We start from the raw sequence: 25206 nt of genomic DNA, 5'->3' as shown, positions 1-25206 counted from the left end.
AAATATCTTTCTATTTCAGGGTGGAATTGCTTTTGTTGCTATAAAAGGAGCTTTTAAGGTTTACTTCAAACAGCAGCAATATTTGCGCCAAGCTCACCGCAAAATTTTAAATTATCCTGAGCAAGAAGGAGCATAAGGCTGTGATCTCCAGATGGCATACAGTCTCATCTAACAGGTTTCCATGTTGTATTGGTTCCATCATTATTGCACAGTAGTGGAGAATTGTGATAAGTTGCTGCTCCTATTTTTTTTTTTCTTTAAATATAATAAAGCACTGTCTTGTGGCAGGGTAAATCCTTTCAGCAACCACTGAACCTAAGAATGTGACTTGGCTTTCATTATTTTTGGGTATTTCTGTTGGGCAACAGGCGTCTGAATTATTTTCTTTGAGCCAATATGCTGAATGGAGAAAAAAAAGCATCAACTACAGAACAAGAACATTTTAAATTTTGTAGTTAATGTAGGCTATATCCAAATGCCTCTTCTATATGTGTTTTCATACCCATGCTATCATCCAGTTCAGCATTTCACACAGTGAAGGGAATTTTTTTTAAAAAGGAAATGTCAGTCGTTACCAAGGAGAAGTAATTGGGGGACATCAGTCAATAAAGATTTCTCTGGTTTTTGCTGGTATCAAACAGGGAGTGTAAAATACTCAAATGACTGGCCAGAGAAAGGAGAAGATAGATCACTCTCTACAGGCCTCGTGTGTCAGCTTTAGCCACCTAAGTACTAGGTGTTGAAATTAGCATGGCTTCCAGGTGACTTATTTTATTACTGATAATTTTTACTGCCCTGTTGTATGTTCTGCAGTGCCTAGTGTTATTTTCTCATGGCTCTTTTACTGTTTTGTAACTGGTGCTGGATAGCATTTTTTCCTCCACAGTACAATAATTACATGGGGGGAAGTAAATTTCAGTTGCTTATTTTGTAGTTAAGTATTAGAGCACTTGTTTAGTTTTCACGTTCCTTTTGATTATGTAAATATCCATAAAATTACAAAGAGCGGTAGAAGTGTGAGGAAACGACATTGGACACTAAAGCTACATTTAAACTGACAGATTAGGGCACCCTTCTAAACTTCCAGACCTGGGTGCATGCCTCAGCTCTGTACCAGGACTAGGCTCTTTTCTGCCTGTACCAGCTCTAGTGGAAGGATCGGCTGGAAGGGGGTGACACTACACTTGGGGTACCTAATCTGAGCATGGTACATACCAGCAGGCTAGACACTCTTCAGACTACCTGGCTCCATTCTGTAAAGGACTAAAGGATAAATCTTAAATGTGTAATAAACTGAGTTTATTTATACAGTAAGCTTTACTGTTACAATATGTTCAAAGTAGCCAGCTGAGGGAGACATTAGCACTTCAGTTATTTGATGTATTTATAAACTTAATTTCAACAGAAATTAACTGTTTTGTGAAGTTAAATTTTGACAAACATAATATGGCCATTTAATACTCATACAAGACCTAACCTAGATTTAGTGCTTGAAGTTTTTTCTTAACAACAATTTGTTTTTTTCAAAGCTGGGGTTTTTTTTTGTTGTTCATATTAGTATGTTAAATGCATGGGAAAAGGTTTAAATAAAATCTGTTAGTGGAAGTATTCATAAGTAAATATTTCTTTTCACCAGAAATGAAGTAAATGCAGAATGGACTTCATATTTGACTGCAATAATGTATGTTAGAGAAATTCAAAATATGGTACCTTTTCTATAGTATGTTTATCTTAATTACTGAGATGTAATATTTTAGAACTGTACAAAAGTGTATATAATGACCAACTAGTATTCAAAAACTATACAGGTATTGAAAATTATACATTCAATTAATATCAGATACTTCTGAGGTTCTTGCTTTAACTGAAGAATTACTATAATCTTCTAAGTCTGCTGATTATATTTGTCTTAGTGGGCTCACTTTTATATAAAAACTCTAAATATAGAGTAGCAACCTGTGAAAGTTGCTGCTTTCTGTATGATAGTCTTGAAACAATATAATATGTATTTCTTACAGAATTCCTCATTTCGAGAAAACAGCTTTTCAGTGGTCTTCACTGTATAGATTTCCAACCAATTTATTACTGTTTTTTAAAGTCTCATGAAGAATTGAATGATGCAAATTAGTGGGTTTGAACCTTGTTCCATGGGAAAGCTCGTTGTCTCCTCTGGAAGTTAAAGCTATTGTAAAAATACAATTATAAAAATACTGTATGGATTATAAAATTATTTCACCTGAGTAGCAAAAGGTCATTACTCTGTTGTAAATCTTGTTTTTAAGTATTGCAAATTATAGTTGCATTGAATTAGGTTGAATAAATATTTTTTACACTCCCTAGTGTATTTTGTCAGTTGAACAAAAGCCTGTAGCAAAACTTCTGAATTAAAAATGTGTTTTGTTTAATGCATATCTAAGGATTTATATAATTAATTTTAAGTTGATAGCCTAAAGAAATGTCTTGGGGATGGAGGAAGAATCACTATAAGACTTTAAACTTACATTTACATTTCTTTTTTTTTTCCCCCCTCCTCTCTAGTGATCAATAAACGATGTAGGGGAATGCATTTCTCAAACATTTAAAGCAAAAGAATTGTTGCAATGAACAACTTCTGGTAATACAGAACTGGGATTGGAAGTTACTACATACCTCTGGGTCGGCTGATGTGCAGCATTTATTTGGGGAATACGCTGTTCCCTCTTCATTGAGAAAGATAATCCTGGCTGTAGGAAGTATTCTTTCTTTTTTCACTAATGGCTAATTTATGTCCCATTACTTTCACACCAAGGAATATGAAATGTTATCTAGCATTTCTCAGGGTACTTTCTTATCTGTAGCTTGGTTTCTCTTAGCCTTCCATTACATCAATGTAAAGGCACAAATTATCTGAGCTGTCATTACGTAAATACATAGATGCTTTGCCCCTTCTCTCTCCCCTCCTATCTTAAACTCTTAGACTTAGATGGAACCCTGCTATACTTTTCACTTTTTTTTCTTTGAATGGTGGTTCTTTCCTTCATCCTCTTTCCCCTGCAAATGCTTTTCTTCGTAACAATTTGCATGAGTTGAAGTATATTAGTTCCCTCCTCATCTGCAGTTTTCTCAAAAGTTAGCTGTCTCCCTTGGCTCTCAGAGAAGGATCCAACCCTGTAGCTATTTAAGGCCTCTCCAGCACTTAGAGTAATTCTGTTCTTGAAAGAAAAGATATGCTTAGGTATTGTGACTACAGTCAGAATTATGTATTTTAATTGAGGACACAATTGTTACTAGGATTTCAGCTGCATAATGTTTATTGTGGCAGCTGTGAGGATTCCCCTTTTTTAAATGCATACTGTGGAACTTGGACAAGTTTATGGAGTAGGTGTTTGAGGGTGTTTGGAGCAGCTTTTTACTAGCTGCTTTTTAGAATAACCACAGACAAGTATGTCTCTTTGTTTGCATCAGTTTTTTACTGATGGAGAGAACTGGGTGGGAGAAGTAGAACTACAGAGGTCATGGATCATTTACTGTTGCATCAGTAATCTTGCTTTTGGAACCATGTGTTTAATGTTTATGTCCATGCCACTTTCTATTCAGGTCGTCTTTTTTGAAGAATCAAATTTGTTTAACACATCACTGAGTACAGTCATGTTATCTGTTCTCATAAGAAACGCTGTGCTAACAGTTCCTGCTTCCCATTTTTAAAGTACAAATGCCAGTTTCACTAACAAGTCTGGTTTTGGAATTCTTTTCTAGTAGGCAACTGCTGCTGAAACTTGTGTTGATGTGGTTTTTGGTTGTTGGTTTTGGTTTGTGTTTGGTTTTTTTGTTGGTTGTTGTTTTGTTTTTTTAAAGCATGCTGGGGTGGGGGTTGATAGAGGAAAGCATGAGATAAGATCATAGGTAAAAGCTAGGAAATTCTGGAAAACAGTCTTAGCAGTTGTCTTCTCACTAACAGGCCTCTTCCTCTTGCCCTTGCAAAGTCACTACTCTGCTCTACACAGTGTAAAACAGAACTTACTATCCAAACCCAAAAAGTAGTTGAGTATTCATTAGTTCTGTGCAGTTTGAGAGTAAGTTTTGGTTTTGAAGAGTGATTAAAATGGAAGTGATTCTGTTTTGGCATGTTAAGTGTTATTCATCACCTTAATTTTCATCCTATTTTTTCTCAAAAGATGGGGACACGTGGCTACTTGACTGGGATGGCACTTGTTAGATTGAAAGAAACTTCAAGGAGGCTGACAGTTAACTAGTGTGTTAGCCTGGGAGAGGAACTGTTTATGGAAACTAGCCTTTGTCCTGAATTTTCAGAAGTTGTTGTTAATTCAGTATATTTATGTGTGTGTATATAAATAAAAAACTTGTACTAAAGTTTTCTTGGCTATAAGTAAGTACATGTAAATATCAATATATTGGAAAACGGTTCTTGCTAGGACTGAGGCAACAGTTTGATCTATTAGACTACTACACGCTGTCAGGATCAACTCTATTTGCAGTTTTGTCAACTAAATAGAATTTGATGCAGGCAGTATTTAAGATGACCTAAAAACATTAAGGCTGTGCAGTGTTAATTATCTGCTTTCTTCTTCACTAATCTAAATGGCTTAATTTCTTTTCACTTTAACATTTGAGGAATTCAGCTGTTGCCATCTTGCTTACTTTTAGTTCCACTTCCCTAAACTGAGACCTTTGACTCTTCTATTACCATGAGTTATTGACAATTTATTCTTACTGTTTCTACCTGGGTTTTCTGGGGGAAAAAAACTTCGGTGCTTCAAGAAACCACACATACTTCTTGATATTTAACTTAATGCCGTAAATAAGTACTCTTCTCATATGTACTCAGAGTACACCACTGAATCTAGCAGTACATCATCCTCCTTATCCTTACAGCCTCTCAATACCTGAACTACCATCTTCTAACCTTGTTGACTGAAAAGGCACATCATCTTCCACTAGTCTCACACACTTGCTGTGACTTGGGGAGAGATTCTCACTTTAATCTGTTTCACTAAATTCCAGCATAATCTGGGGAAATCAGAAGCCAGTGTTCCTTAATGAGTTGGTTCAATTCTTGTAGGCACTCAGGCCAAGACTTCTTTCTTCATTGCCATTTAGCAGGTTGCTCTATTGGAATAAGCTGTAAAACTTGAAGTATTTGTGCCAAAGCTTGCCCAGCATTTCAACTATTCAAATTCTTTCTGCTTTACTAATTCATAGAGGTCCAGGGTAGGCTTTATTAATTCATTTCAAGGCCTTATTCAAGAGCTTGAGTAATATAGCTCACTTTCCAGAAAGGCAACAGTCACAAGGCATGTGCATAGAGAGAATATTACTGCGAGGGGGGGGGAAGTGTTCTGTAAACAGGGATGAACTATCTCCATTAGATCATGGCCCCTATACCTCAAGAAGGTTTGAAGATCTGTGGCCTCTTTGTCCATTCTTGCCAGTTATTCACATGCTCTGGATATTTAATTGCTTTTGCACCTCTGAATTGTGAGCATAAAGCAGTTATTTCTGGTTGTACTATAGTACGTAGTTCAGTAGAAAAATTCCATTCCACAACTACTAAAAGCAAATAGCAGACATGACTTGAAACTGCCTCAACTAAACAGCTCAGCAGCACCTGTCAAAACATATCTTGCAGGCACCTCATTTAATGCCGGATGACTAAGCCATGGAAAAGCAATTGCCTAAGCAGTGGGCCTCCATAGGAAGTACTATGCTTATTTAAAAATAAATTATGTAACTTATTTCTAGCTTCAGACCACTCTGATACAGCATGCACAGCTTGATGCTTTGAGTATTTTGTATTTGTCAGTTGCTCCTCCAGTCTTACTACAACCCAGTAACACTTAGCTGCAGTGAATGGGAGCTGATAAAGGAACACACTGATCTGAGTATTTACTCACAAAATAGTCCTTAGACATACAGTAATTGTCATTTCTTTGCCATGAATCATTACAAGGAGCCAATATCCCTACTCACTACCTCTGCAAGAGCCTCCCCCTACCAATTTTCCAGACACTTCTCATGCACAGAAGATAGCATACATAAGATAGCACAGAATCAAAAATGTTTTTATTTTGATGAAAATTGAGTGGTTTTTGTTTTTTTCCTACAGCAAAATGGTAGCTGGTTCAGAAGTGTTTGACTAACTTGATAGAAGAAAATCTCTGCCACCTTACCTCCCTTGCATAGTTCTAGGTTAAGATTCCATGGGTAATTCTGAGTTTGTTCCTAGTAATAGTTCGCAGCATTACTTTTGCATGAGCTTCTTGTATTACTCTGTTTCAAACAACAAGACCACAGAGCAGGAGGAAGGTCCTGCTTCTTCAGTATATTTGCACTTCAGCTTTGGGGATTTTTATATTTTCTTTTAATCCAAGACAGATGTTGGTTAAATATACATAACATTATAATAACTCCCTCTGGATGAGAAGCATTGCAGAAGCTCTACGGAGCGCAAGTTACATGATGAAAGCCTTTGGGGGGGGGATTGAAGGAATAAAAACTTAATTGAAGATCATTTCAGAGGTAGAAGAAAATGCCATTTTGACATACTGAATCTCAAACTTGGACCAAATTTCCTCACTACCAAGCTATGCATGGCTAGTGGGATTTCTCATAACCAATAAAATAGCAATTCTTTTGACTGCTGAGAGGGGCATAGAAAATTGTTGCTAACCTATAAGGATAATTCGGTCTGAACTTCATTAAACAAAGGTTTCAGTTTTTTCTTAAATTCTTTGGTACCTTTTAAATGCAAAGCAGTGGCTTTTTGTACTGTCAGTGGTTTCTTTTGAAAAAGCAATGGTATCTTTTAACTGCAGGGTTCTCTACCCCAGAGCATTGTTAAATTTCAAGGTACTATAAAAATGAAAGTGCTTTCCACTTAGCATAAATTAAATACCATGCAATGCAACTAACCTTCCCGCATTACCAAGCGCCGTATCCTATCGCAGACAGAGAATTGTGATATGTATTTAAGTTGCATACCATCTTGCCGGTAACTAGGCTTCTTTTTCCTTCTCATTTCAAAGAGGAATGAAAATGCAAACTAACCTAAGGAGTAAATTCACAAGTGATTCCAAAAGTATGGGTGCTTGCATTTCTTTGTTCAGCTCTAGATTCTTTATGAACAGAGTTGTTCTATTTTTCTTTCTAAAGGGGCTCAAAAGTGAAAGCTCTTCTGGTGAGACTCATTTATTTTTTTTAAATACATTTATAACATCTACATGTAGCTACTTCTGTGCCAAATGACAGAAAATGTATGTGTATTTCCTGAGCCTTCAGGTCTTAAGCTATTTTGGATAGAGTCGGAGTAGGTGATCACAGACAGTCCATAACACTCCTCTCAGCAGCTCCTGCTCAAAGCATTTCCATTCTTGCTGAGCTAAATCACATACACTATGTCTTGGAATCCTTTTATATAACACTTAAACAGTAGAGTCATTATTATATTTTGTCCTAATCTACAGATTAATACCAAGAAAAATATAAAACAGCTTTACTAGTGGAATCTGTGGAGACATTTTAGAGACTATTCCAGTAACACACCATGGAAATTGCCCCAGATGTCAGGGATCATCTTGTGTCCTCAAAAATCTGAGCATCATGGGGCCTTTCTTGGCCAAGCACAAATCTCGAGTACATCCTCTGCAAACGTCAATACCGTGCAGCTTGCAGCACTGAGCTCTCTGTGCTTCAGTCTTTTTAACTAAGTACCAAGATAGGGAAAAATCCCTGCATGGAAAACTGTAATTGCAGGTAGTGTGATTATAGGAGGTTGTCAGAATGGGAAACAATACTGCAGACACCTCCCAAAAGTGCGTGAGATACATGTATTAACTAACTTTACTAGCTTCTTACTGTCAAAATGGTGGCCAAAAGCCTTATTTGTTGCAGCTGGTATTCAGATGTTATATAAGTAATTATTTGCAAACCTGCAACTGACAAGCAGAATGCGTCTTCCATAGTTATCCTATTTGTCCTTGTTACCATGTTAATTAAATCCCGTAAACTTCATTTAAGAGTGTCTCATCATTGAGGAATACAACCATTTATGGCATCCACATATGAAGAGTTTAAAGAAAGTCAAAACAAATCATTCTGTATAATAAACTGGACACCTTCAAAAGCCTGTAGGATGGTCAGCTTTAGGAGCCTCATTACAGGGTAATCAGTTGCATCTGGATATTCCTCAGGAGCAAATTAACAAAGTGTTTTTAAAAGCATTGCATAAGACTTGAATTCATCCCTTTTGGCAGCTGCATAATCATCATCTGGGAAGCCATGTAATCCTTTTCTTGCACCTAACTTCTATTCTTACGAATGGCAGCCACTGAGCCAATGTTAAAACACGTTTGCATACATATGAGTGTGACCATAAGAAACTGAGTATTTATACATCAGCCATGATGTGCAGCTTGGATGGTGGTTTTTTCGTTTTGTTTTGGTTCTATTCTGTTTTTAAAAGAACAAGGCTTGTGATACCATGCACCACAGGAAAGGCACAAAAGGCATTAGCAAGCTGAATTCAGTATGTGGCAGTTCTGCTCCAGTCAGAAAGCAAATAAATATACTGAAATATAATTAGGATAAATCAAATATGCACCACAATTATATGGCACATGGCAAGCAGACTCCAAAAGTGAGTGGTGTATTTTTGCATCCTAACATTTCCTGTATTCCCAAAGCAGATTCTTTCCTTATTATTGCATTTTTGAGATGTAATTAGATGGCTTCAAAAGATCTTTTCTCTGTAACAACCCTTTTTTGAAAGTCAAGTCTCTTTCTTTACTAACTGACTTGCCGAGGAACTGAACAGTATCACCATCAAAATACAGTAACATGAGTTAATATTCCCTGTCCGATCGGTAAGGAAGCAGAAGGATGGGGAGAGTGCACAATGAAGTTAAATTCTAGTACTATTAACAAGTGAACTTGGTGCTGTGTCTTGAGTAGTTCATATAGTTCATTTTGTCTTTTAAAATATATTAGCATTAAAAAAGGAAACATCTAATCAGTTTATACCACCCCCCCATGCACACACACAAAACAAAATCTGCCTTTTTGAAGTGTGAGGGATGAAGTGTGAGGCAGTGACTGCAGGGTCACTTTTACCTGCAGAATCTGATTTTTCAGTCCCAGAAGTCCTATAAACAAATTCCGTTTTCCATCGATAGAAACAAAGCAAGCACTTGACAACATAAACTGTCAATCCCAATGGAGGAGTGGGGTTTCTCGAGCATATTTGACAAGTTTGTCACAGCTGGATGTTCTTGCAGATTAAATTTCAGCTGGTTCAAGGTGCAGTTACACAGCTCAGGTATGGTCTTTGCTGGATGAGCAGATGCACACGGAGGAACTTTGTGACAGAATAAGCCATGGATATGCCACCTGATACTTCAAATTGTACTGCACCTTGCCCATTCCTACTTTCCACATGATTGCTGGATCCTAGTGGGATTCTTTTGGGTGAGACCCTGTTGCTCCTGCCTTTAGGCTCAGTTGCCTCCACAGGAAGCACCTGCAGTCCACAGCAGATGCCCCTGTCCTGGGGCCTGACCACCACTTGCTGCTAACAGCTCATCCAGGCAGCAGCGTAACCTGCTCCCAGCTCAAGCAGCAGGATAGGTATAAGGACTGCTGGGAGAAAACTCAGAGCTGGGCTGAGACCCTCTTTCCCTTTTATGTAATGATACATACAAAAAATGGACCTGCACACCTGAGATGGTGCCAGCTTGTTGCATACCTGCACCAAAGGTCCGTTCTTGGGGCACTAGGCAAGTACAAAGCTTTGGGCTGACCTGAAAGTCCAGTACTTTGTACTGGAGCCAGGCTGGCAGAATAGTACCTCTCTTCCACTGGGAGGGAAGGCAAGTCCAGTTCTTCTAGGGCATAGGAAAGGCCCACGAATGACGCAGTAGAGTCAAAGGCATAAAGGGCACAGGGTGCCCTTTGCCATCACTCTGCAGTGAAAGCACATCCTAAACGCAGATAGCTGAGTTAGCTCTTACTTGCTTCAAGTGAGGATGGGGTTGAGACTAATCTGCTCTATTGAGCAAGCTTCATGCACTTTTTTTCCCCAGCAGGTACAATATTTTTATTTAAAAATCCTCTATCTTTAGTGGTGCATTTTAAGGCTCTGACACCAAAATGCTGACAGACCACAGTGCAACAGCTTTACAGTGGCCAGGTTAGCCTCAGAGCCTGCAAAATAACAAAAGATACAAATGAGAGTATTGTGGCAGGATTCTGGAACCATACCAACTGCTTGGCAGAAAAAAGATACAGATTTCATATCATGTCTAGAATAAGATCATCCCTCCTTATCACAGCTGTGGTTGCAATCTAAGCCTAGAGCAGATGCTGGAATTCTAAAATTCTGCATTATCTGAAAGCAGATCTAGGCTCCCAGCAGGTAAAATGCTGGGACTTGCCAGCACTGTGTTTTCTTTTTCCTGCTTCTGCTGCTCCTGCCAGTAGTTAAGGTTGTGCTGAAAAGTTACTTTTAAAGAGATAAAGACAGTTGGATGTGGATTTGCAATCCTGAACACATGGAGTATTTGAGACGATGATCTGATCTCATATTCTGGTTCAGTCCTTTTATAGTTAATCTCCCCATTTTCCAACTGCAAGAATTGTAGATTTTGGCTAATCCTTCTCGTTTGCCTCTGGTGGTTGGTGCTTTTTCCATTGACAGCAGTTCATCAGTACAGCTAGACAAAATCACTGTAAGCTGTCAAACAGAAGACAAATGAGAGCTTACAAAATAGGATACTCACTGAACTGAGACAAAACTTCCAGCGCCGACAATGATGATGGCGGGGGAGCAGAGACTATCTAGTTATAATTGCCAATTTAGCAACAGCTGAGCCTGTACTTATCTGAATTGGTACTTCTGCTAAATTCATGATGTTTTTGTCCTGTGCTAAGCCTTGACGTTAGCAGACACAATGCAAATGCAGTGTTCCAGGGATAACTCCTCTCTCAAAAAACAGCAGGTGGTGGTTAGACTGAGGACTGAATCCTAGGGGAAGATTGCTTTTTTCCTTCACGTGGGCACCTGCTGTTGAGCGGAGATTTTTTTGAATCTGCTTGCAAGCATCAAGGTGATGAGCACGCGCTGATTTTTTCAGTAGAGGTTTATAATTGTTCTCAGTTCCAGCTTTCACCTTTTTTCCTAAGCCCAAAATATAAATTCACTTTTCATTTTGTTTAAAAATTTCATGTCGTGCTCTTGAAGTCCTGTTTAGATAACGACTTCTCTTTGGATTGTACCTCATAAGACCAGCATTCTGTTTTATCATGAAGTGGTTGCTACCAAACAGTGGTGAAGAAATTGTAAATATGCCTTATTCTATCAAGGATAGGTGATTTGTGGGAGATAATTACTGTTTAGCCTATTGATTTGCTCTCTCATTGAAAGATGTTTCAAGTTAATGAACAGCATATAAAAGGATATATAAAAATATGCAAGAACCGTTTGTCTGAAATAAATTTTGCTCCCATGCAGTGAAGTGCAGACAAAACAAATGCACTTGCCCTTTTAAATGAAAACCAGTGTCTCAGGGGGATTTATATGACAGCAATAACTCTCTCATAATCTAAAAATAACCATCAACTATAACATTAGGCATAGGAAATCCAAGTAAGAAAGAGCATGTTTAGTGTATTGATGATGTTAGTATACAACATAGCATAGCTAAAACAGAAAGAGAATACAGAATCCTGAAATTAAACTTAGACTACTCATTGCAAGAAACTGGAGTAAGAAACAAACCTTTTCTCCTTTCATGTACAGGTATACCGCTATCCATTTTGGGACAGCAACCTTCTAACAGCCTTCTAACCCACATTGTATACCGAAGGAACTGTGTCACTTCTCCAAGCTGACAGTTATTCTAGTCCCATAAATAGCTTGCCATGAATTATGCCAGAGAAAAATAAAATTGGAGGGATTACACAAAAATAAGCTATAGGATACAGTCAAGGGGGAAAGTTGCCTTCAGCGGAAATTTGAAATGTTACAGACCAACATGCCGCAACCTAAAAGGCTTTGACAGGTCTATCATCAGCAAGGGTTTAATTTCCTTTCCCATCATATATTCTCTAACTCATGGCTGCAGGCCTTTCTTCTTTTCTATGGATAGCATGTTTCGTTTGCAGTTTGGAGATGAGGCAGATCATAGGCGTTTATGTTGCCCGTGGTCTGAGGCATCAATATTTAAACCAGCTTTGACCAAAAATGCTGCACTTGAGCTCACGTGGTGGGTCCTGCCGGAAGGGGTAGGGGCTGGTGGCACCCATTCTGCTTGGAGCATGTCGGGCAGCAGGAGTGCAAGTCAGAGGGGGGTGAGAAGAACAGAGCTTAGCAAGGAAGCTTTAGCTTTCCGAGTTTTGCTCTTTAATATGCAAGTAACATCACTTCAGACTTGCATCACGGTAGTTAGTAGGCATAAGTAGGTCTAAGGCCGTTGAAGCTGACAAATCTCTGACTCATCTGTCCTCCGTATTGGGGTGACACGCTTTCTGCATTAGCTGAGGTCTTTGAAATAAAAAACTGACAAAGGAAAGACCAAAGGGAATTTAACAAAATGTCATAATTAATTCAACAACATTTTAAATCACCAACTGCAATGTTACTCAATTTCGGTGAATGGGAAATTAAATAATTCAAAATATTTCAAATCTCACAGAGCAATTATTCAACTGAAAGCTCAAAAGTTCAGATCAATCTTCAGAGGAGTATATTTCTAATGGACAGGACTTCTCTCAAGCCAAGAACATGCATTATCTCTGCAATGTTCTTTTCAAGCTTACAGCTCTGGAGAATACAATTTATTCATCTGTCAGATTTTATGCACTTCTTGCCAGGGTATCATTTATAGCTTATTTCTTCAAACCAGAAAAAAATTATTTTTAGAAAGACAGAGCAAGCAGAATAAAGCCTTTAGATACAAATCAGCTGATTCAGAGTCCCTTCTCCATTTTCTATCTCCTTCAACCACATTGCCTTGTATTTACCCTTAAGTTAAACCAGTCAGACGAGCTTTTGCTCTCTGTGACAGAATTACAGAAAACAGGATAAGCAGTTTATCCTTTCAATGTGCAAACCAGGCATCTCTTCCAAGCAGATGTATTAGCGAGCCACCGCAGCCAGGTACAGCCCAAGGATGCTCACACCCAGCGGTGAGCCTGAGTCAGGGGAAAAGCAAGCTCCTGCTGCATGGCAAAGAACAGAGAAAGGGGCAGACAATTCCCGTATTGCTGTGTAATTCTGTTCTTCATTCACTGTGCAAAGTATGCGGTTAATGAGTGTTACCTACTGCTGCCAAGCAATTTCTCTTCTTGTGCTCTGTAGTGAAGGCTCACATTGCTCTTCTTTCCGCAGCACTCATGTGCCTGCACATACCTTCGTGTACACAGAGCTCCCCCAGACTAGAAAGTCTAGAGACAAGGGGAGACTATTAGCACAAGGGGAGACTGTTAGTTTTGGGAGATGAATGTGCAGGATCCTGTCTATTCAAGGCCAAGTCACCCTTAACTTACAGAGCTCTGCAAGGAAATGTTTCTTCCTCCTCCACTCCCACCTGACACAGGAAGGCTGCTACTGCCACCAGGTCACCTGATGTTTCCTTTAAGAAGACCGTGTTTCCAATTGCTAAGAACCTTGTCAAACTTCAAACACCAAGCTATGTGGCGCGCAGTGAGTAACTATCGAGGAGTTCTTCTGTGATAGTTTGGTCACTTCATGAGAAATTGTGGCAGGTCTTTGACAGTCTCAAAGTTTGAAGCAGGGAATTGGAAATTAGGTGGTAGGGAGGACTTCAGATTGGTGGTTGAGGTGGTGGCTTTTGTGACTTGTAAGAAGAATCTTCCCAAACACCTTGAAAATTTGAAGGTTGAAGCTGCTCAGTTGGGATTTGATGAAACTGAACTGGAATTTCCCAAGGGTTTTTCGTCTAAGGGGCACGTTAAGAGAAATGGGTCTTGGCCACTTACCGCTACCTGCAGTGCTGTATAGCTGGACCTGAAAGCAGAAAGCCTGTCCTCCAGGGCTCTCAATGACTTTCCTGCTTAGCCTATCCTATTCAGAGGCAAAAGATAAAATGTGGATTCAGCAACAGCTGTAGTGAATGAAGGACAAGGACGTTGGGAACTGAGTAGTCATTGAGAAAAAATGGGTAAGAGATTGTGGGCGTTAATCTGGGACACAGAGTCTGGGAGCCGCAGAAGGGCTCCGGGTGCGGGGTGCAGTGGATCACAGATTGGGATGAAGGAGGCAGGTGACAAATGGGTGAGATGAGGACTGAGACTGGCCAGGGAGAAAGGATGTGGAACCAGAGACAGGGAAGGGAGGGGATGGTCGGGAAGAAGACACGGAGGTCCGTCACCCTCGGAGGCTGGAGCAGAGTGCGTGCCTCAGCTCCTTTGCTGCTTTCCAGCACCTGGAAATGCCAGGGACGTGGGCTTATCGCGCAGACACACACGTCCTCACCACTGGCACATCCAGCACGTGACGGACCCCGTGGCTCTCGCTCATGAGATAACGCGTATCCATGTCACTAAGGTAACACATAATTAAAGCTGCTCCCCTCTGCTTCAGTTTCCCTTTTCTTTTGTTTGAACATTTGGCAATTGCACCCCCAAGTCTGTGCTACGAGCACTTCACTGCCAAGCCCCCCATGATGCCAAATGGTAGGAAAAACCAGAACCACCGTGGCCTGCGCAACCTTATTTCTGCCCTCCTTTATGAAAGGATCTGGCTGTGATGTGATCATTCACTCTTTTCCACAGGCCCCTGCAAGCCACTCTGTTTGAAACTTGCTCCGAAGGCAAAATTGCTGCTGTTTTCCTGAGATTCCCTGTGGTGCCCGTTGTTACAGCGTCAAGCACGCCACAAGTACAACCTTCCCCAGGTCTGGGTGGGAAGCGCCGGGGGCAGCGCGGGGGTCTGCAGTGCTGACGAATTTAGATAATCTCACTCATGATGCCCAAGACCTGATACATGTAATTTTTTTCCTCAGAGTGATGGGCACTGCATCAGTCTGACGTTCAATGCACGGCAAAGCCTCAGCTCCACTTGCTGCGCTCGATGCTGCTGCAAATTAAGCCCCTGCTAATTCACGGACACCCCCTACCCCCTAAAAAAAAGAGGCGGCTGTGAGATAAAGCGGAGCCTGCGGCACCTCACGGCTGGCAGACGCCCGGCTGCCCGTCCGGCTCCGGCGCCGCCATCTTGCCCAGCGTATCCCCAGCTCCCGCGGCAGCAGGGCAAGCGGCGTCCCCCGGCCCCGGCTCTCATACGGGACACAGGCTCCCCGCCCGCCATTCTCTATCACCTCACCGAGCCCCCTCTCCACCCGCAACCGTCCCGGCGCCCGCCCACTCCCGGCACAGGCCTGGCCCCTCTCACCGCCTCACGGCGCCTCAGCTCGGCGGCACCTCCCCGCCGCAGCGGACTGTGGCTCCGCGCCCGGCGGCGGCGGCTCCGTTCCCCGCCACCGCCCCCTCCGGGTGAGGAACGGAGCCGCCGCCGCCGGGCCCCCTCCGGGTGAGGGCGGCGAGAAGGGAGCCCCGGAGCCAACCCTGCAGGCGTCGCCGGCTTGGAAAGCCTTTGACAAGCGGTCGGTTCTAGGACACAGGACACCTAACGATGCGAAACTTGTGAAGATAAAGCCCTCGCGGAGTCTTGCTCCTTATAAAATACACATCTGGACCATTTCTGCAATTTAAAAGTGATTTATTTTCTCCGATTAAGCATTTCAAGTTCTCTTTATATGTTCATCTGCAGAATCGTACAAGCACGATTTTCCTCTGTGGAACGAAGAAAATCCTTTTCATGCATAAAGATGAGATGCACAACTCTTCTCCTTGTGGTAGGTAATAACAGCACGCGTTGGATAGCACCAAGAAGAATTTTAATTACAGTGTGAAGGAAAGATACCACAAAAACTTCTTGTTTCATGGTGAATCTTTTAAGCTGACATTTTTATTCTGAAGTATATGCTGTTTTCCAAGCATAAAAATTAAACTTTACATTAAAAAAATTAAAATATACCTGTTTAAAAAACTTGACACTTTCTACAAATGAAGCTATGAAATTTGATTTCTTTTCTTGCATAGCAGATTTTCTTTAAACTTTGAAACAGATAAGAAAACCTATTAAAAAAAAAAAAAACCCCAAACAAGAAATTCTTCCTTTCCTGGTCTTCCCTTACCCCAACCTGCTCAAACTGTAGGAAGTAATTATTGAATATACATGACTGGAAACATTCTTCTGCAAAATAAGCACACAATCCTACTTTTACATTTATTACTGTAAAAATGGCACTACAGAGTTCAATATTTACTGTCAATTAAGTCACTTCTACTTGAGTTTCCAGGTCAAAAAATCTTTTGGTAAGTGCCAGCTTTAAAGACTCAATAAGGGACCAAAAAAATCAACCCTCAGGTCTTTCATTCTCCTGCACCACCATAAATAAAACTCCCAGTTTCGTTGTTCATTCCAAAGATGAGGGACTAGATGTGACTAGGTAATTTCAAATACATATGCATAGCCATTACCTGGAGGCACAGGTAACTGGTTAGAAATAGCACTAATTAGCGCACTGTAAATACTGCAAAACAGGAGATACAATTAAACTTTCTTTCTGACAAGGAAAAGGTAGTAACGTTTAATATTAAGTCGAACCAAAGGAAAGACCTGTTGAGTAAGGAGAGTTGATTTGATGCAGCTACTGCCCAAGAACAGAACCTTACTGCTTCCCCAAGGCATCCGAGATTGCAAGGGGCCAACAAAGACAGGATCGCCCTCATCCCCCGATACCTTCAGCCATTCATACTTTCAGGACCAGGAAGAAACATTACAAACTCAGCTTTTTATATCGAAGGCTGCTGTTGGTCTGTGGATACTGTAGTGCTATCCATTCCCATTACACCTTTCCAAATTGTGCAATCTCTCTCCTGCAGTACCGGTCTACCAGGACTGTGCACGTTGTTGCCAGTACCTTTCTGGTATCACTTATGAGGGTGCCTCTGCATGTTCAATGAACCAGAAATTACCAACAGAATAAGTAAAATAGTTTAAGCTCACTGATTGTGCTATCCCTTACAGTCTTATTTCATCATACACAAAAATCTACACTTGATTTTGATTTTGTGTTGCAGTCCATTTTCTGAACAATTACCTCTTCCTGAGCTGCTGGACAACCAGATATATTGAATCTTTCCACACAGTTTTGAGAAGGAATATTATTTACTTTAGCTTAATTACATTGCAAATGCAAACTCCACAAATGTAGATATACATAATCTTGGGGTTTAAGTTTATCTTTTTGCTTGCATGGTGTATGGTAACTCCTGGGGAATAGCAAGGCAGCTCCTCTGGCATCTTTGTAACAGATCTCTGTTACAGAAGATCTCTGTAACACCATCGCCAAATTAAAGCTCAGTCCAACAAGCTATGAAACTATAGGACTCTGTTTATTTCTATACATAGAAGACAGAGACCCTATATCTGGATCTCAAAATAAAGAAAACGTGAATGTTACAAGACTTCCAGGACTATTAAGCTATTCCAACAGTATTTAAGATTATTTTAAATGACTAGTCAGTTTATGCCAAAACCATTGCTAAGATACACATATTTTGTAATCTAGGGCTATCAATATACTCCAGTTGTCAGGCCAGCTTAAGTATTTAGTTGTTAATTAATCTCAACTGCCTTTTTTGTGTCGGTTTGGTAGAGCTAATAAAATTAATGAGAGATTCTGCTACTTTCATTCTATTGCTTTCAAAGCTCAAAGAAACTTAGACTGTTCAGACATTGCAAGTTGTCCTGAAAATAAGGTCTTGTATTTGCTCTTAATTCCTCAATTCAACATTTAAAAAACCCTAATACATATTGTTAGCTATACAGCGCCACAGTTGTGCATTGGTAGTTTACAGACATTACACATGACCCTTTTTCACAGGAATTTATAATTTATACACAATGACATGACAGATAGACATGATTATCAGACAAGAAGTGCAAAATGGCATGCAACTACTTGCTTTCAACTTATATGCATTATCTTCCATTTCAACATTACTTTTATTAAGTGGCTCATAGTATAGGCAAGCACCCCAGCTCACACTTAAATTTTGTATACATTGAGCTTAATACAATCTTTTGTATTTTCACATTCATAACATCTTTAAACTAATGATCACTGACATTTAAATTCATGTGGAAAATCCAAACTACAAGCATTCTTTGTATATGCATTCTTCAAGCTACACAGAGCCTACACGCTATTCCACTCTTAAATATGCCTACTTCCAGGAAAAGGCTGCATAAGGTACATTTTTATTAGATTATTCACAGCAATAAAATCATATTGTGCATACAACAGCAGATCAGTCTCCTGCTGCAGTTGAGTAGCACCTGTTTTCAAATTATTTCTGAAATAGTTCTACTTGCTTAAATCTCCCACTTTGCTGAGCTTCAGCAGCAGTGTGGTGTGGCTCTCCAGGCTTAGGCATACTGTAGATGCCATCTTTTTTGATTTTATGGATAAAGCTTGCCATGATTAGAAGATAAGTTCTAATCACAGAAAAAAAATATCCTAGGACACACATGCAGCCCACACCCGGAACATGCCAGTGCTAAAGGGACATCAATGATAGTTTTGGCTGATGGGACAATGGGAGCATCTTGTCACCTCCCCTTGGTCAGAGAGACATGACGCTATGCGAGATGAACAGCGGACGTCTCTGCCTTTAAAGATGACACAAAGAGTATTCCCAGAACTAAACAATCAGCTTGTGGAGATGCCAGATCCAGTTATACGTACAGATTCCTGTGTTCCTAAAATACACTTAATGCTGCAGAATTGTCACAATTTCTTTCTCTTCCTACAATTTTATCTGGAAATGAGTATTAATCAAATCTGTGAACAGGAGAATTACCTACATGGATTTTTGTTTCCCCGATTCCTGAAGTTTCACTCTTAACAGATATGTGCCAGTGAATGATACTAGTATCTCTCAGTCGAAACACAGAACTTCATTTGCAGTAAGTGGTCATACCAAACACTTTTTTTCCCCCCGGTACTGCAGAAGGCTTGGAACACACAAGTATTAGCAGGCTAAAAGTTACTATAATGACAAAAAGATAAAGTGGGGAAAAGTTGAACTGTTTGACAGCTTACTGACTCCAGAGCACTGATGGGCACTAATCTGTTGTGAACTTCCCTGGCTTTTACACACACGCGCAAATAATCATTTGGGTTGAAACCTGTCCTGCTAAACTTACTTCATTCCGAAGCAAGTCGGAAAGTTTGAAAAATACCAAGCGAACCATTTTTGAGCACTACTACAGCGCAATGTTTACACCTTTCTGGTGTTTTAAACCAGTTCCAACATTGTCTCACCAAGTGCACCACTTTAATAGCTATACAGCAAATTTTTAAGACTCCTGTCCACTAAAAGGCATCACATCCAAAATTTAGATCTTCAAAGCCCAGTCCCAGCTTTCACTAACATTTGTACACACCCACTTTTCTATATTTGATTTCCCAGAATCCCATTTTTGTGCATGATCTGAAACGACTCAGCCTTAACACATAAAATGCATTAGTATTGATCTCCTACGTCTCCCTGGAACTCACAAGCAGGTCGTCCTCTCTCTCTCCCATCACAGGAGCTCATCCTTTACAACAGACTTCACATAAAAAGCATGTTCTTCTAATTCAGTGGTTAGTGCAAGTTACCGAAAAAATCAACTTCATGTCCATCTACTAGAATTTTTCCCACTTTCCAGGAGGTTAGTAATGTAGGTTGGGGACCTCCTCGTTACCTTCTGTTGAACCTGTTCTAATTTTGTAGAGTAAGCGTTCACCACCAGAGCGTGTGCATGTACGAGCCGACAGGTACCCCGGGACACCCAGTTCTGCGTCTGGGTGGAGGGGAGGGCTGGGAGGGGGTCCTGAGTTCCAGCTGCTGCTCCAAAAAAGTTTACATATCTTTGGCAGTCGCTAGATAAGTACCACGATTCCTTGCTCCCCTTCTTGAAAGGGAAGCCGAGCAGGCAGTGAAAACTCTAATGGAAATCTGAAGCAGAAGGAAGCACGTCTAATACACAAGTAAGGTGGTGGCAAATCCTCAGAAAGATGCAGGATTTAAACTTGGATGCCCCTCAGCAGAGTTTCCCACTGGCTAAGCCTAGTCACTTCCTCGCTCAGTGCAACAGTAACCTGAAGTCCACTGGGAGCGGTGCATCTTCCCTCACCCATTGCACAAACAGTCAAGAAATGTATTTCAGAATTTTGCACTGCATCACTGAAGAGGGAGTCCTAAAAGTTAACAGTGGCAAATGCTCAGCAGTGTGGTGCCTACATCCTTTAATGCTGCACTTTTACTTAACAGCGTTGGGGTGGCTTAGAAATACTAATTTAAGAAGCCATAAATATTTTCAATCTTAAATTCTGTTTAGATGTTTGAGTTCAAATAAGTTGGTTTAACTGTGACATTTCCCATTCTGCTAGGCCTTTGGCCTCACACACATTTTCTTCCTTTGAATTGCAATACAGATTTCACATACTATTAGCGTTATATTCCAGCAACAGCACATACTTAAGTTATGAGTATATTCTTTGAATGGTAAGGAGACTCTGAAATGTTTCAAATAAAAGCCTTTCAGCAGAACCTATATAGGTCAGGCTTCTTTTGAATTTACATGAAAGGTAAGAAAGGTGCCAGAGTTTCTGATCTCTTCTTCCTTTAAAATAGCGCAGAGGTGCCTTGTATCGTGCAGCATGCAGCAACAATATTAAAAACTGACTTGAAAACAAAGTATTTCAGAGTTAATTTGAATATCAAATTAGGTATCAGCTCAAGGGAAGGACCCAGGCATCATTGTAGATGACCATATCAGTTCAACGGTCAGCTATTGAAGAAACATGGAAAACACGTATGAAGAAAGGTATAGAAGATAACAATTTTTCACTTTACAGTGGAGCTATAGCAAAAGCATACTAACCAGTTAAATAGTAGAGAGAAGGTAGACTAAAATTCTGCTGACCTTGTGTTAAAACAAGAGCTAGGAAAAAATAAATGAAGTTAAAGAGGTATGTGATGCTTTCTCCACACATCATGATTACACTGTGGAACACATTATCAAAAAGGGCAGTTCACGTCAAAGCGCTTAAAACAATATTCAGAAAAAGCTCAAGCATTTTTTTTTTATGGCTAACAGTAATAATTGAAGTAAACTTGGATAGCTTGATTTTTTGCAAAAGACAATAAAGCCAATGAGTCAAGATTTACACCAATCCCTAACAACTGGGAGTGGAGAAAGAGAGCCCCGAGGCTGGGGACAAATAATTTTCCAGGTGGGTTGCAGACATTTTATTTCTCTGCTGAGAGTACCAACCACTCTTCCCAATGCCAAGGACAAAACCTGCCTCTTTTAACATTGCTAACTGCCAGACATTACTTCAAGGAGCCCCACGAGAACAGCAGAAGTGCGTGCTGACTTGTATCTTTACGCTGTCAGAATTCAGAATTGACACTATTTATTGTTCTAACAATCACACTTACTCCTAACCTTTCTAAATGTAATCTTTTGGTGTGCATAAAACAAAGAAAATGACCAGGGAAAGTAATTTCTCAAAAGCAACACTGTAAAGTTGCACTAGGCACGATTCAGTCTGGCTGCAGCGATGCTCTGAATTTACAATTTCAGATTTGATAATTAAAATCCTGTCTTGTGCAAATATTTCTATCTATATATTATTAAGTTTTCATACACTCAGAGAGCAACAGAGGTGGATCTACCTAAAAAGTGTGGGATGCCACATGAGGAAGCCCTCTGAAATTTCCCTAGAAGTGACTGGGAACACTTCTCCAGCAACGCTATTCAGCCTAACTAGTCCAGGCAACTGGATAGCAGAAAATCACAATTAACATATAATAAAAAACATGCACAGACTGATAGATGTAACATTACTAGTATGCAAAAAATTAAAAGGAAACAAATTAAGAACTCCAAACATTAAATTCAGATTGTTTATTGTAAACAGAATAACTCTAGCACTCTGTCATACTGGCTGTGTCACATGCACCCAATTCCACATCAACTGCTTAAAATAGCACTTGCAAAAATTACAGTTATGTAATAATAATTTATGGTTTCTTACATAAACTAATTAACCAGCACTAAAATTGAATTACAGTGTATTCTAGGTAGTTTTTTATTGCTTGTAGACACTGCAGCTTTGGATCCATTAAAATGAACCCGTTAGTATGCCTGAGTTTATCAAAATTTACTGCTATATCAAACTCAGAAACTGTAAAATGCTGGAGAACACTTAAAAGCAATTGAGAGTTGCTGGAAAACTACATGGGTTTCCACATCCAATCACAGAACTCTGAAATTCTACATTTTTTCCTCTGGAAAACATGATTTGTGAGCTTGTGTTAAATACACTGCTATTCCAATTTATTTATATAATTTGTTAAAATTAAGAGTTGATAGTACTTCCATGAATATATATATCTCTTTATTTTTACACACGATAGAAGGCATTTCATTTTATTCACCGTAAGAGTGGTATGTTTAAATACTAAATTCCAAAAAATATATTTTTATAATATGTTGTCAAAACTTTTAATATATATAATACAAATACTTTTACTAAAGGAAAACTATAAACAAAAGTGGTAAAGAGTGGCAAGAGGGTAAAAAGCCCATTTTATGTGCAGGATCCATGAAAAATGTGGTGAAGAGAGACACCTTTACTGGTTTTGCTTACGCTATGTTTAATTTTTTTTCTCCTCAGGCTGCAAAAAAAACGCTAGTGGCCTTCCTTAGCAACAGGTTACATCACAAACTATCATGAAATTTATTAAAAAGATGCTGAAACATGTACTGTTAACCTTCCAAACAGCTTTTAAATATACTATATTTATTCATTTAGAAGAGACTCTCAGATAAACACAACTTAAGGCCCTTACCCTGTCAAGCATTCATTTAATGTGGCTTCAGAGCCAGTGTAAGAAAGAACATTGATTCAAGACAAGAACAGCTCTGTCGACTGTATCAGGATTCTGACGTATGACAACATGCATGTCACATCAGGGCCTTAGCTTCAGGTTCTTTTAATAAGAACCAAACTCTCAGTAACACCCCTGATGAGCAGATTTTTTATCAGTGCTTTTTTTATTCAGTGCTTTGCATACTCCATCCTATCTGAATAATTACAATCAATTTTATGCATTAAACAGTAGGAGAACTTCGTAATTAGTAAGATGCTCCCTTACCTTTTTCTATTTGGAGGCTGTCCCAGGCACAAGACCACTCTGCAGAAGTCAGTAAACTTGGTGAAGATTAGACACCATATATTGTTTTACCATTTTACTAAGTTATGGAATATATATATACACACACATATAGTGTATCAGCATAATTCTTGAGCCTTCTGGGTTTTATGCAGCCTTCTTAACAGAAGTAGGAACAAACATTTTGTGATGTAACCTGAACCACACCCTGTGCTATAGCAGTACCGCTAACCCTGTACTGCACTGTCCCAAACGCCTTCCTGAAGGACAAGGACCCACACACATGTATCAGAACAATGATGTATCTGATGCATTACAGGGCTCATATTTGACATTCACCTATTCTTGAGTCAAGAACTAACGCGTGCTTGAAGTTATTTGTGCTAATAAGTACTTTGCTGGACTGAGACCTAACATAACAAATGGGGCAAAACAGACCGAGTTCTCCACCAGCACATGCGCAACAAAAAATGACACCAAATAAAATATTTTATATACCAAATGGAAACAATTCACAGTAACACTGAGAAACTGAACAGGATGTTGACAGTATCAAGAGACTGGGACAACTGATAACAAAAATAAGATGCACTATTGAAGCGTTTCCAGCATTTTACTAGTTTTAATATAAAATGTCCCCAGATTTGTATAGAAAGATTAAAATCATGCCTGTATCTTCAATTATTCTCATTAAGACAATTCTCTCACTTACTACTGTGTTGTCAAATTTCCTCCCCCCCCGTCTTCATAAAACTTAAATAGAAAATATGTTTGTTGCATTAAGGATCAATTAAAAAAGTACCATTCAACACATCACTTCAAAAAAATGTGAAAGTCTCTATTTTTAAGAAAAATTGTTGACCCCATCCCAGAAAGAACCTACTTTTCTCACCCCCTCCAGCCCCCAATAAGATAATTACTGGGATGCTAAATGGTGTTTTTCAGGTGTAACAAGGATATTTGAAGCAATTTTGTTTGCTCTGGAGGGTTATTTTATCAAAATGAAAATTTGAAGGGATATTCCATTTTAAAAATATACTGCATCTACAAGTTTTTTATTATTATTGTTTCAGTTGATTTTGGTTTTCAACAGGTTGTCTGTAATATAAATGACACATGACCACAACTGATTTTTATATACTCTCTATCCCTAACACACAGCTAATGTCAAATGAACCAAGAAGGAATTCGGGACTTTCATAACAGACAGAACCATTTATCCTAATGATCTTTAATAATTTTGTTCATCATGAAGTCCCCTGAAACCATGTCAGTACTGATCATTTGCATTTCTTCATCCATTGGGGTTCTTCACAGTTTTGCAGCCATGAAATTGATATGTGGTTTCACCAGTGGAAAGAGTGGCAGACTGCGCTTGAATTCTGTCATATTTTCAATCACACTTGGCTGCAAAGAAGCGTACGCAAGAAAAAGTCTGCTCAGTATCTTTAATCAGAAAAGTGAGAAATTCCTCGCTTTTCATTTTAACTTTTGCTACAGCTACGTATAAACACATCTTTCTTGCTATTTTCTACAGTATCAGTGATTCACATTTCATTATTACAAGATGCCCCAAAATATAGTGTTATTTCTTATGAAATAAATGGTTTCATATTTACTCTGGATAATTTAAAACAATAGCTATAATGCAGTAATTGCATCACTAATAATGGCAGGATCTGTAGTAAATGCAGAGCTTGTCTTTTCATTTACAAATTCTACTTCAGAATATCCCATCTATCCTTTGGATATCAGAGGTAAGATCATAAAAACAATAGCAATTCAATGAGCTATTATTTTTAGTTGCGGTAACAAAGTAACTTTTAAATATTTCAGTCATAATGGCTAATATATACAGAAATTATCACACAGAAATTTCCACCCATGGTGATT

At 39.4% G+C, this 25206-nt stretch overlaps 2 protein-coding genes across 12 annotated transcripts in view; one reads left to right on the top strand and one right to left on the bottom strand.

Annotated features, from left to right (window-relative positions):
* MARCHF5 (membrane associated ring-CH-type finger 5) overlaps positions 1-16148 on the top strand; it is a 46951-nt gene extending 30803 nt beyond the window's left edge. For both annotated transcript variants that reach the window (XM_075154761.1, XM_075154762.1), the window contains exon 6: positions 20-16148. In XM_075154761.1, coding sequence (XP_075010862.1) covers positions 20-136 — 117 coding nt within the window. In that variant the 3' untranslated portion in view covers positions 137-16148. The remainder of the gene's footprint in view (positions 1-19) is intronic.
* The window catches only part of IDE (insulin degrading enzyme), a 144275-nt gene continuing 120583 nt past the window's right edge, over positions 1515-25206 (bottom strand). For 8 of the 10 annotated variants that reach the window (XM_075154752.1, XM_075154753.1, XM_075154745.1 and 5 more), the window contains one exon: positions 1515-24720. In XM_075154752.1, the coding sequence (XP_075010853.1) occupies positions 24625-24720 (96 nt within the window). In that variant the 3' untranslated portion in view covers positions 1515-24624. The remainder of the gene's footprint in view (positions 24721-25206) is intronic. The other 2 variants (XR_012674303.1, XR_012674304.1) reach the window with 2 other exon arrangements.

The sequence above is a fragment of the Calonectris borealis genome, chromosome 7 (assembly GCF_964195595.1).
Source record: "Calonectris borealis chromosome 7, bCalBor7.hap1.2, whole genome shotgun sequence".
NCBI lineage: Eukaryota > Metazoa > Chordata > Aves > Procellariiformes > Procellariidae > Calonectris > Calonectris borealis.
Note: the sequence above shows the minus strand (reverse complement) of the source record. Positions and strands in the feature narration are given on the sequence as shown.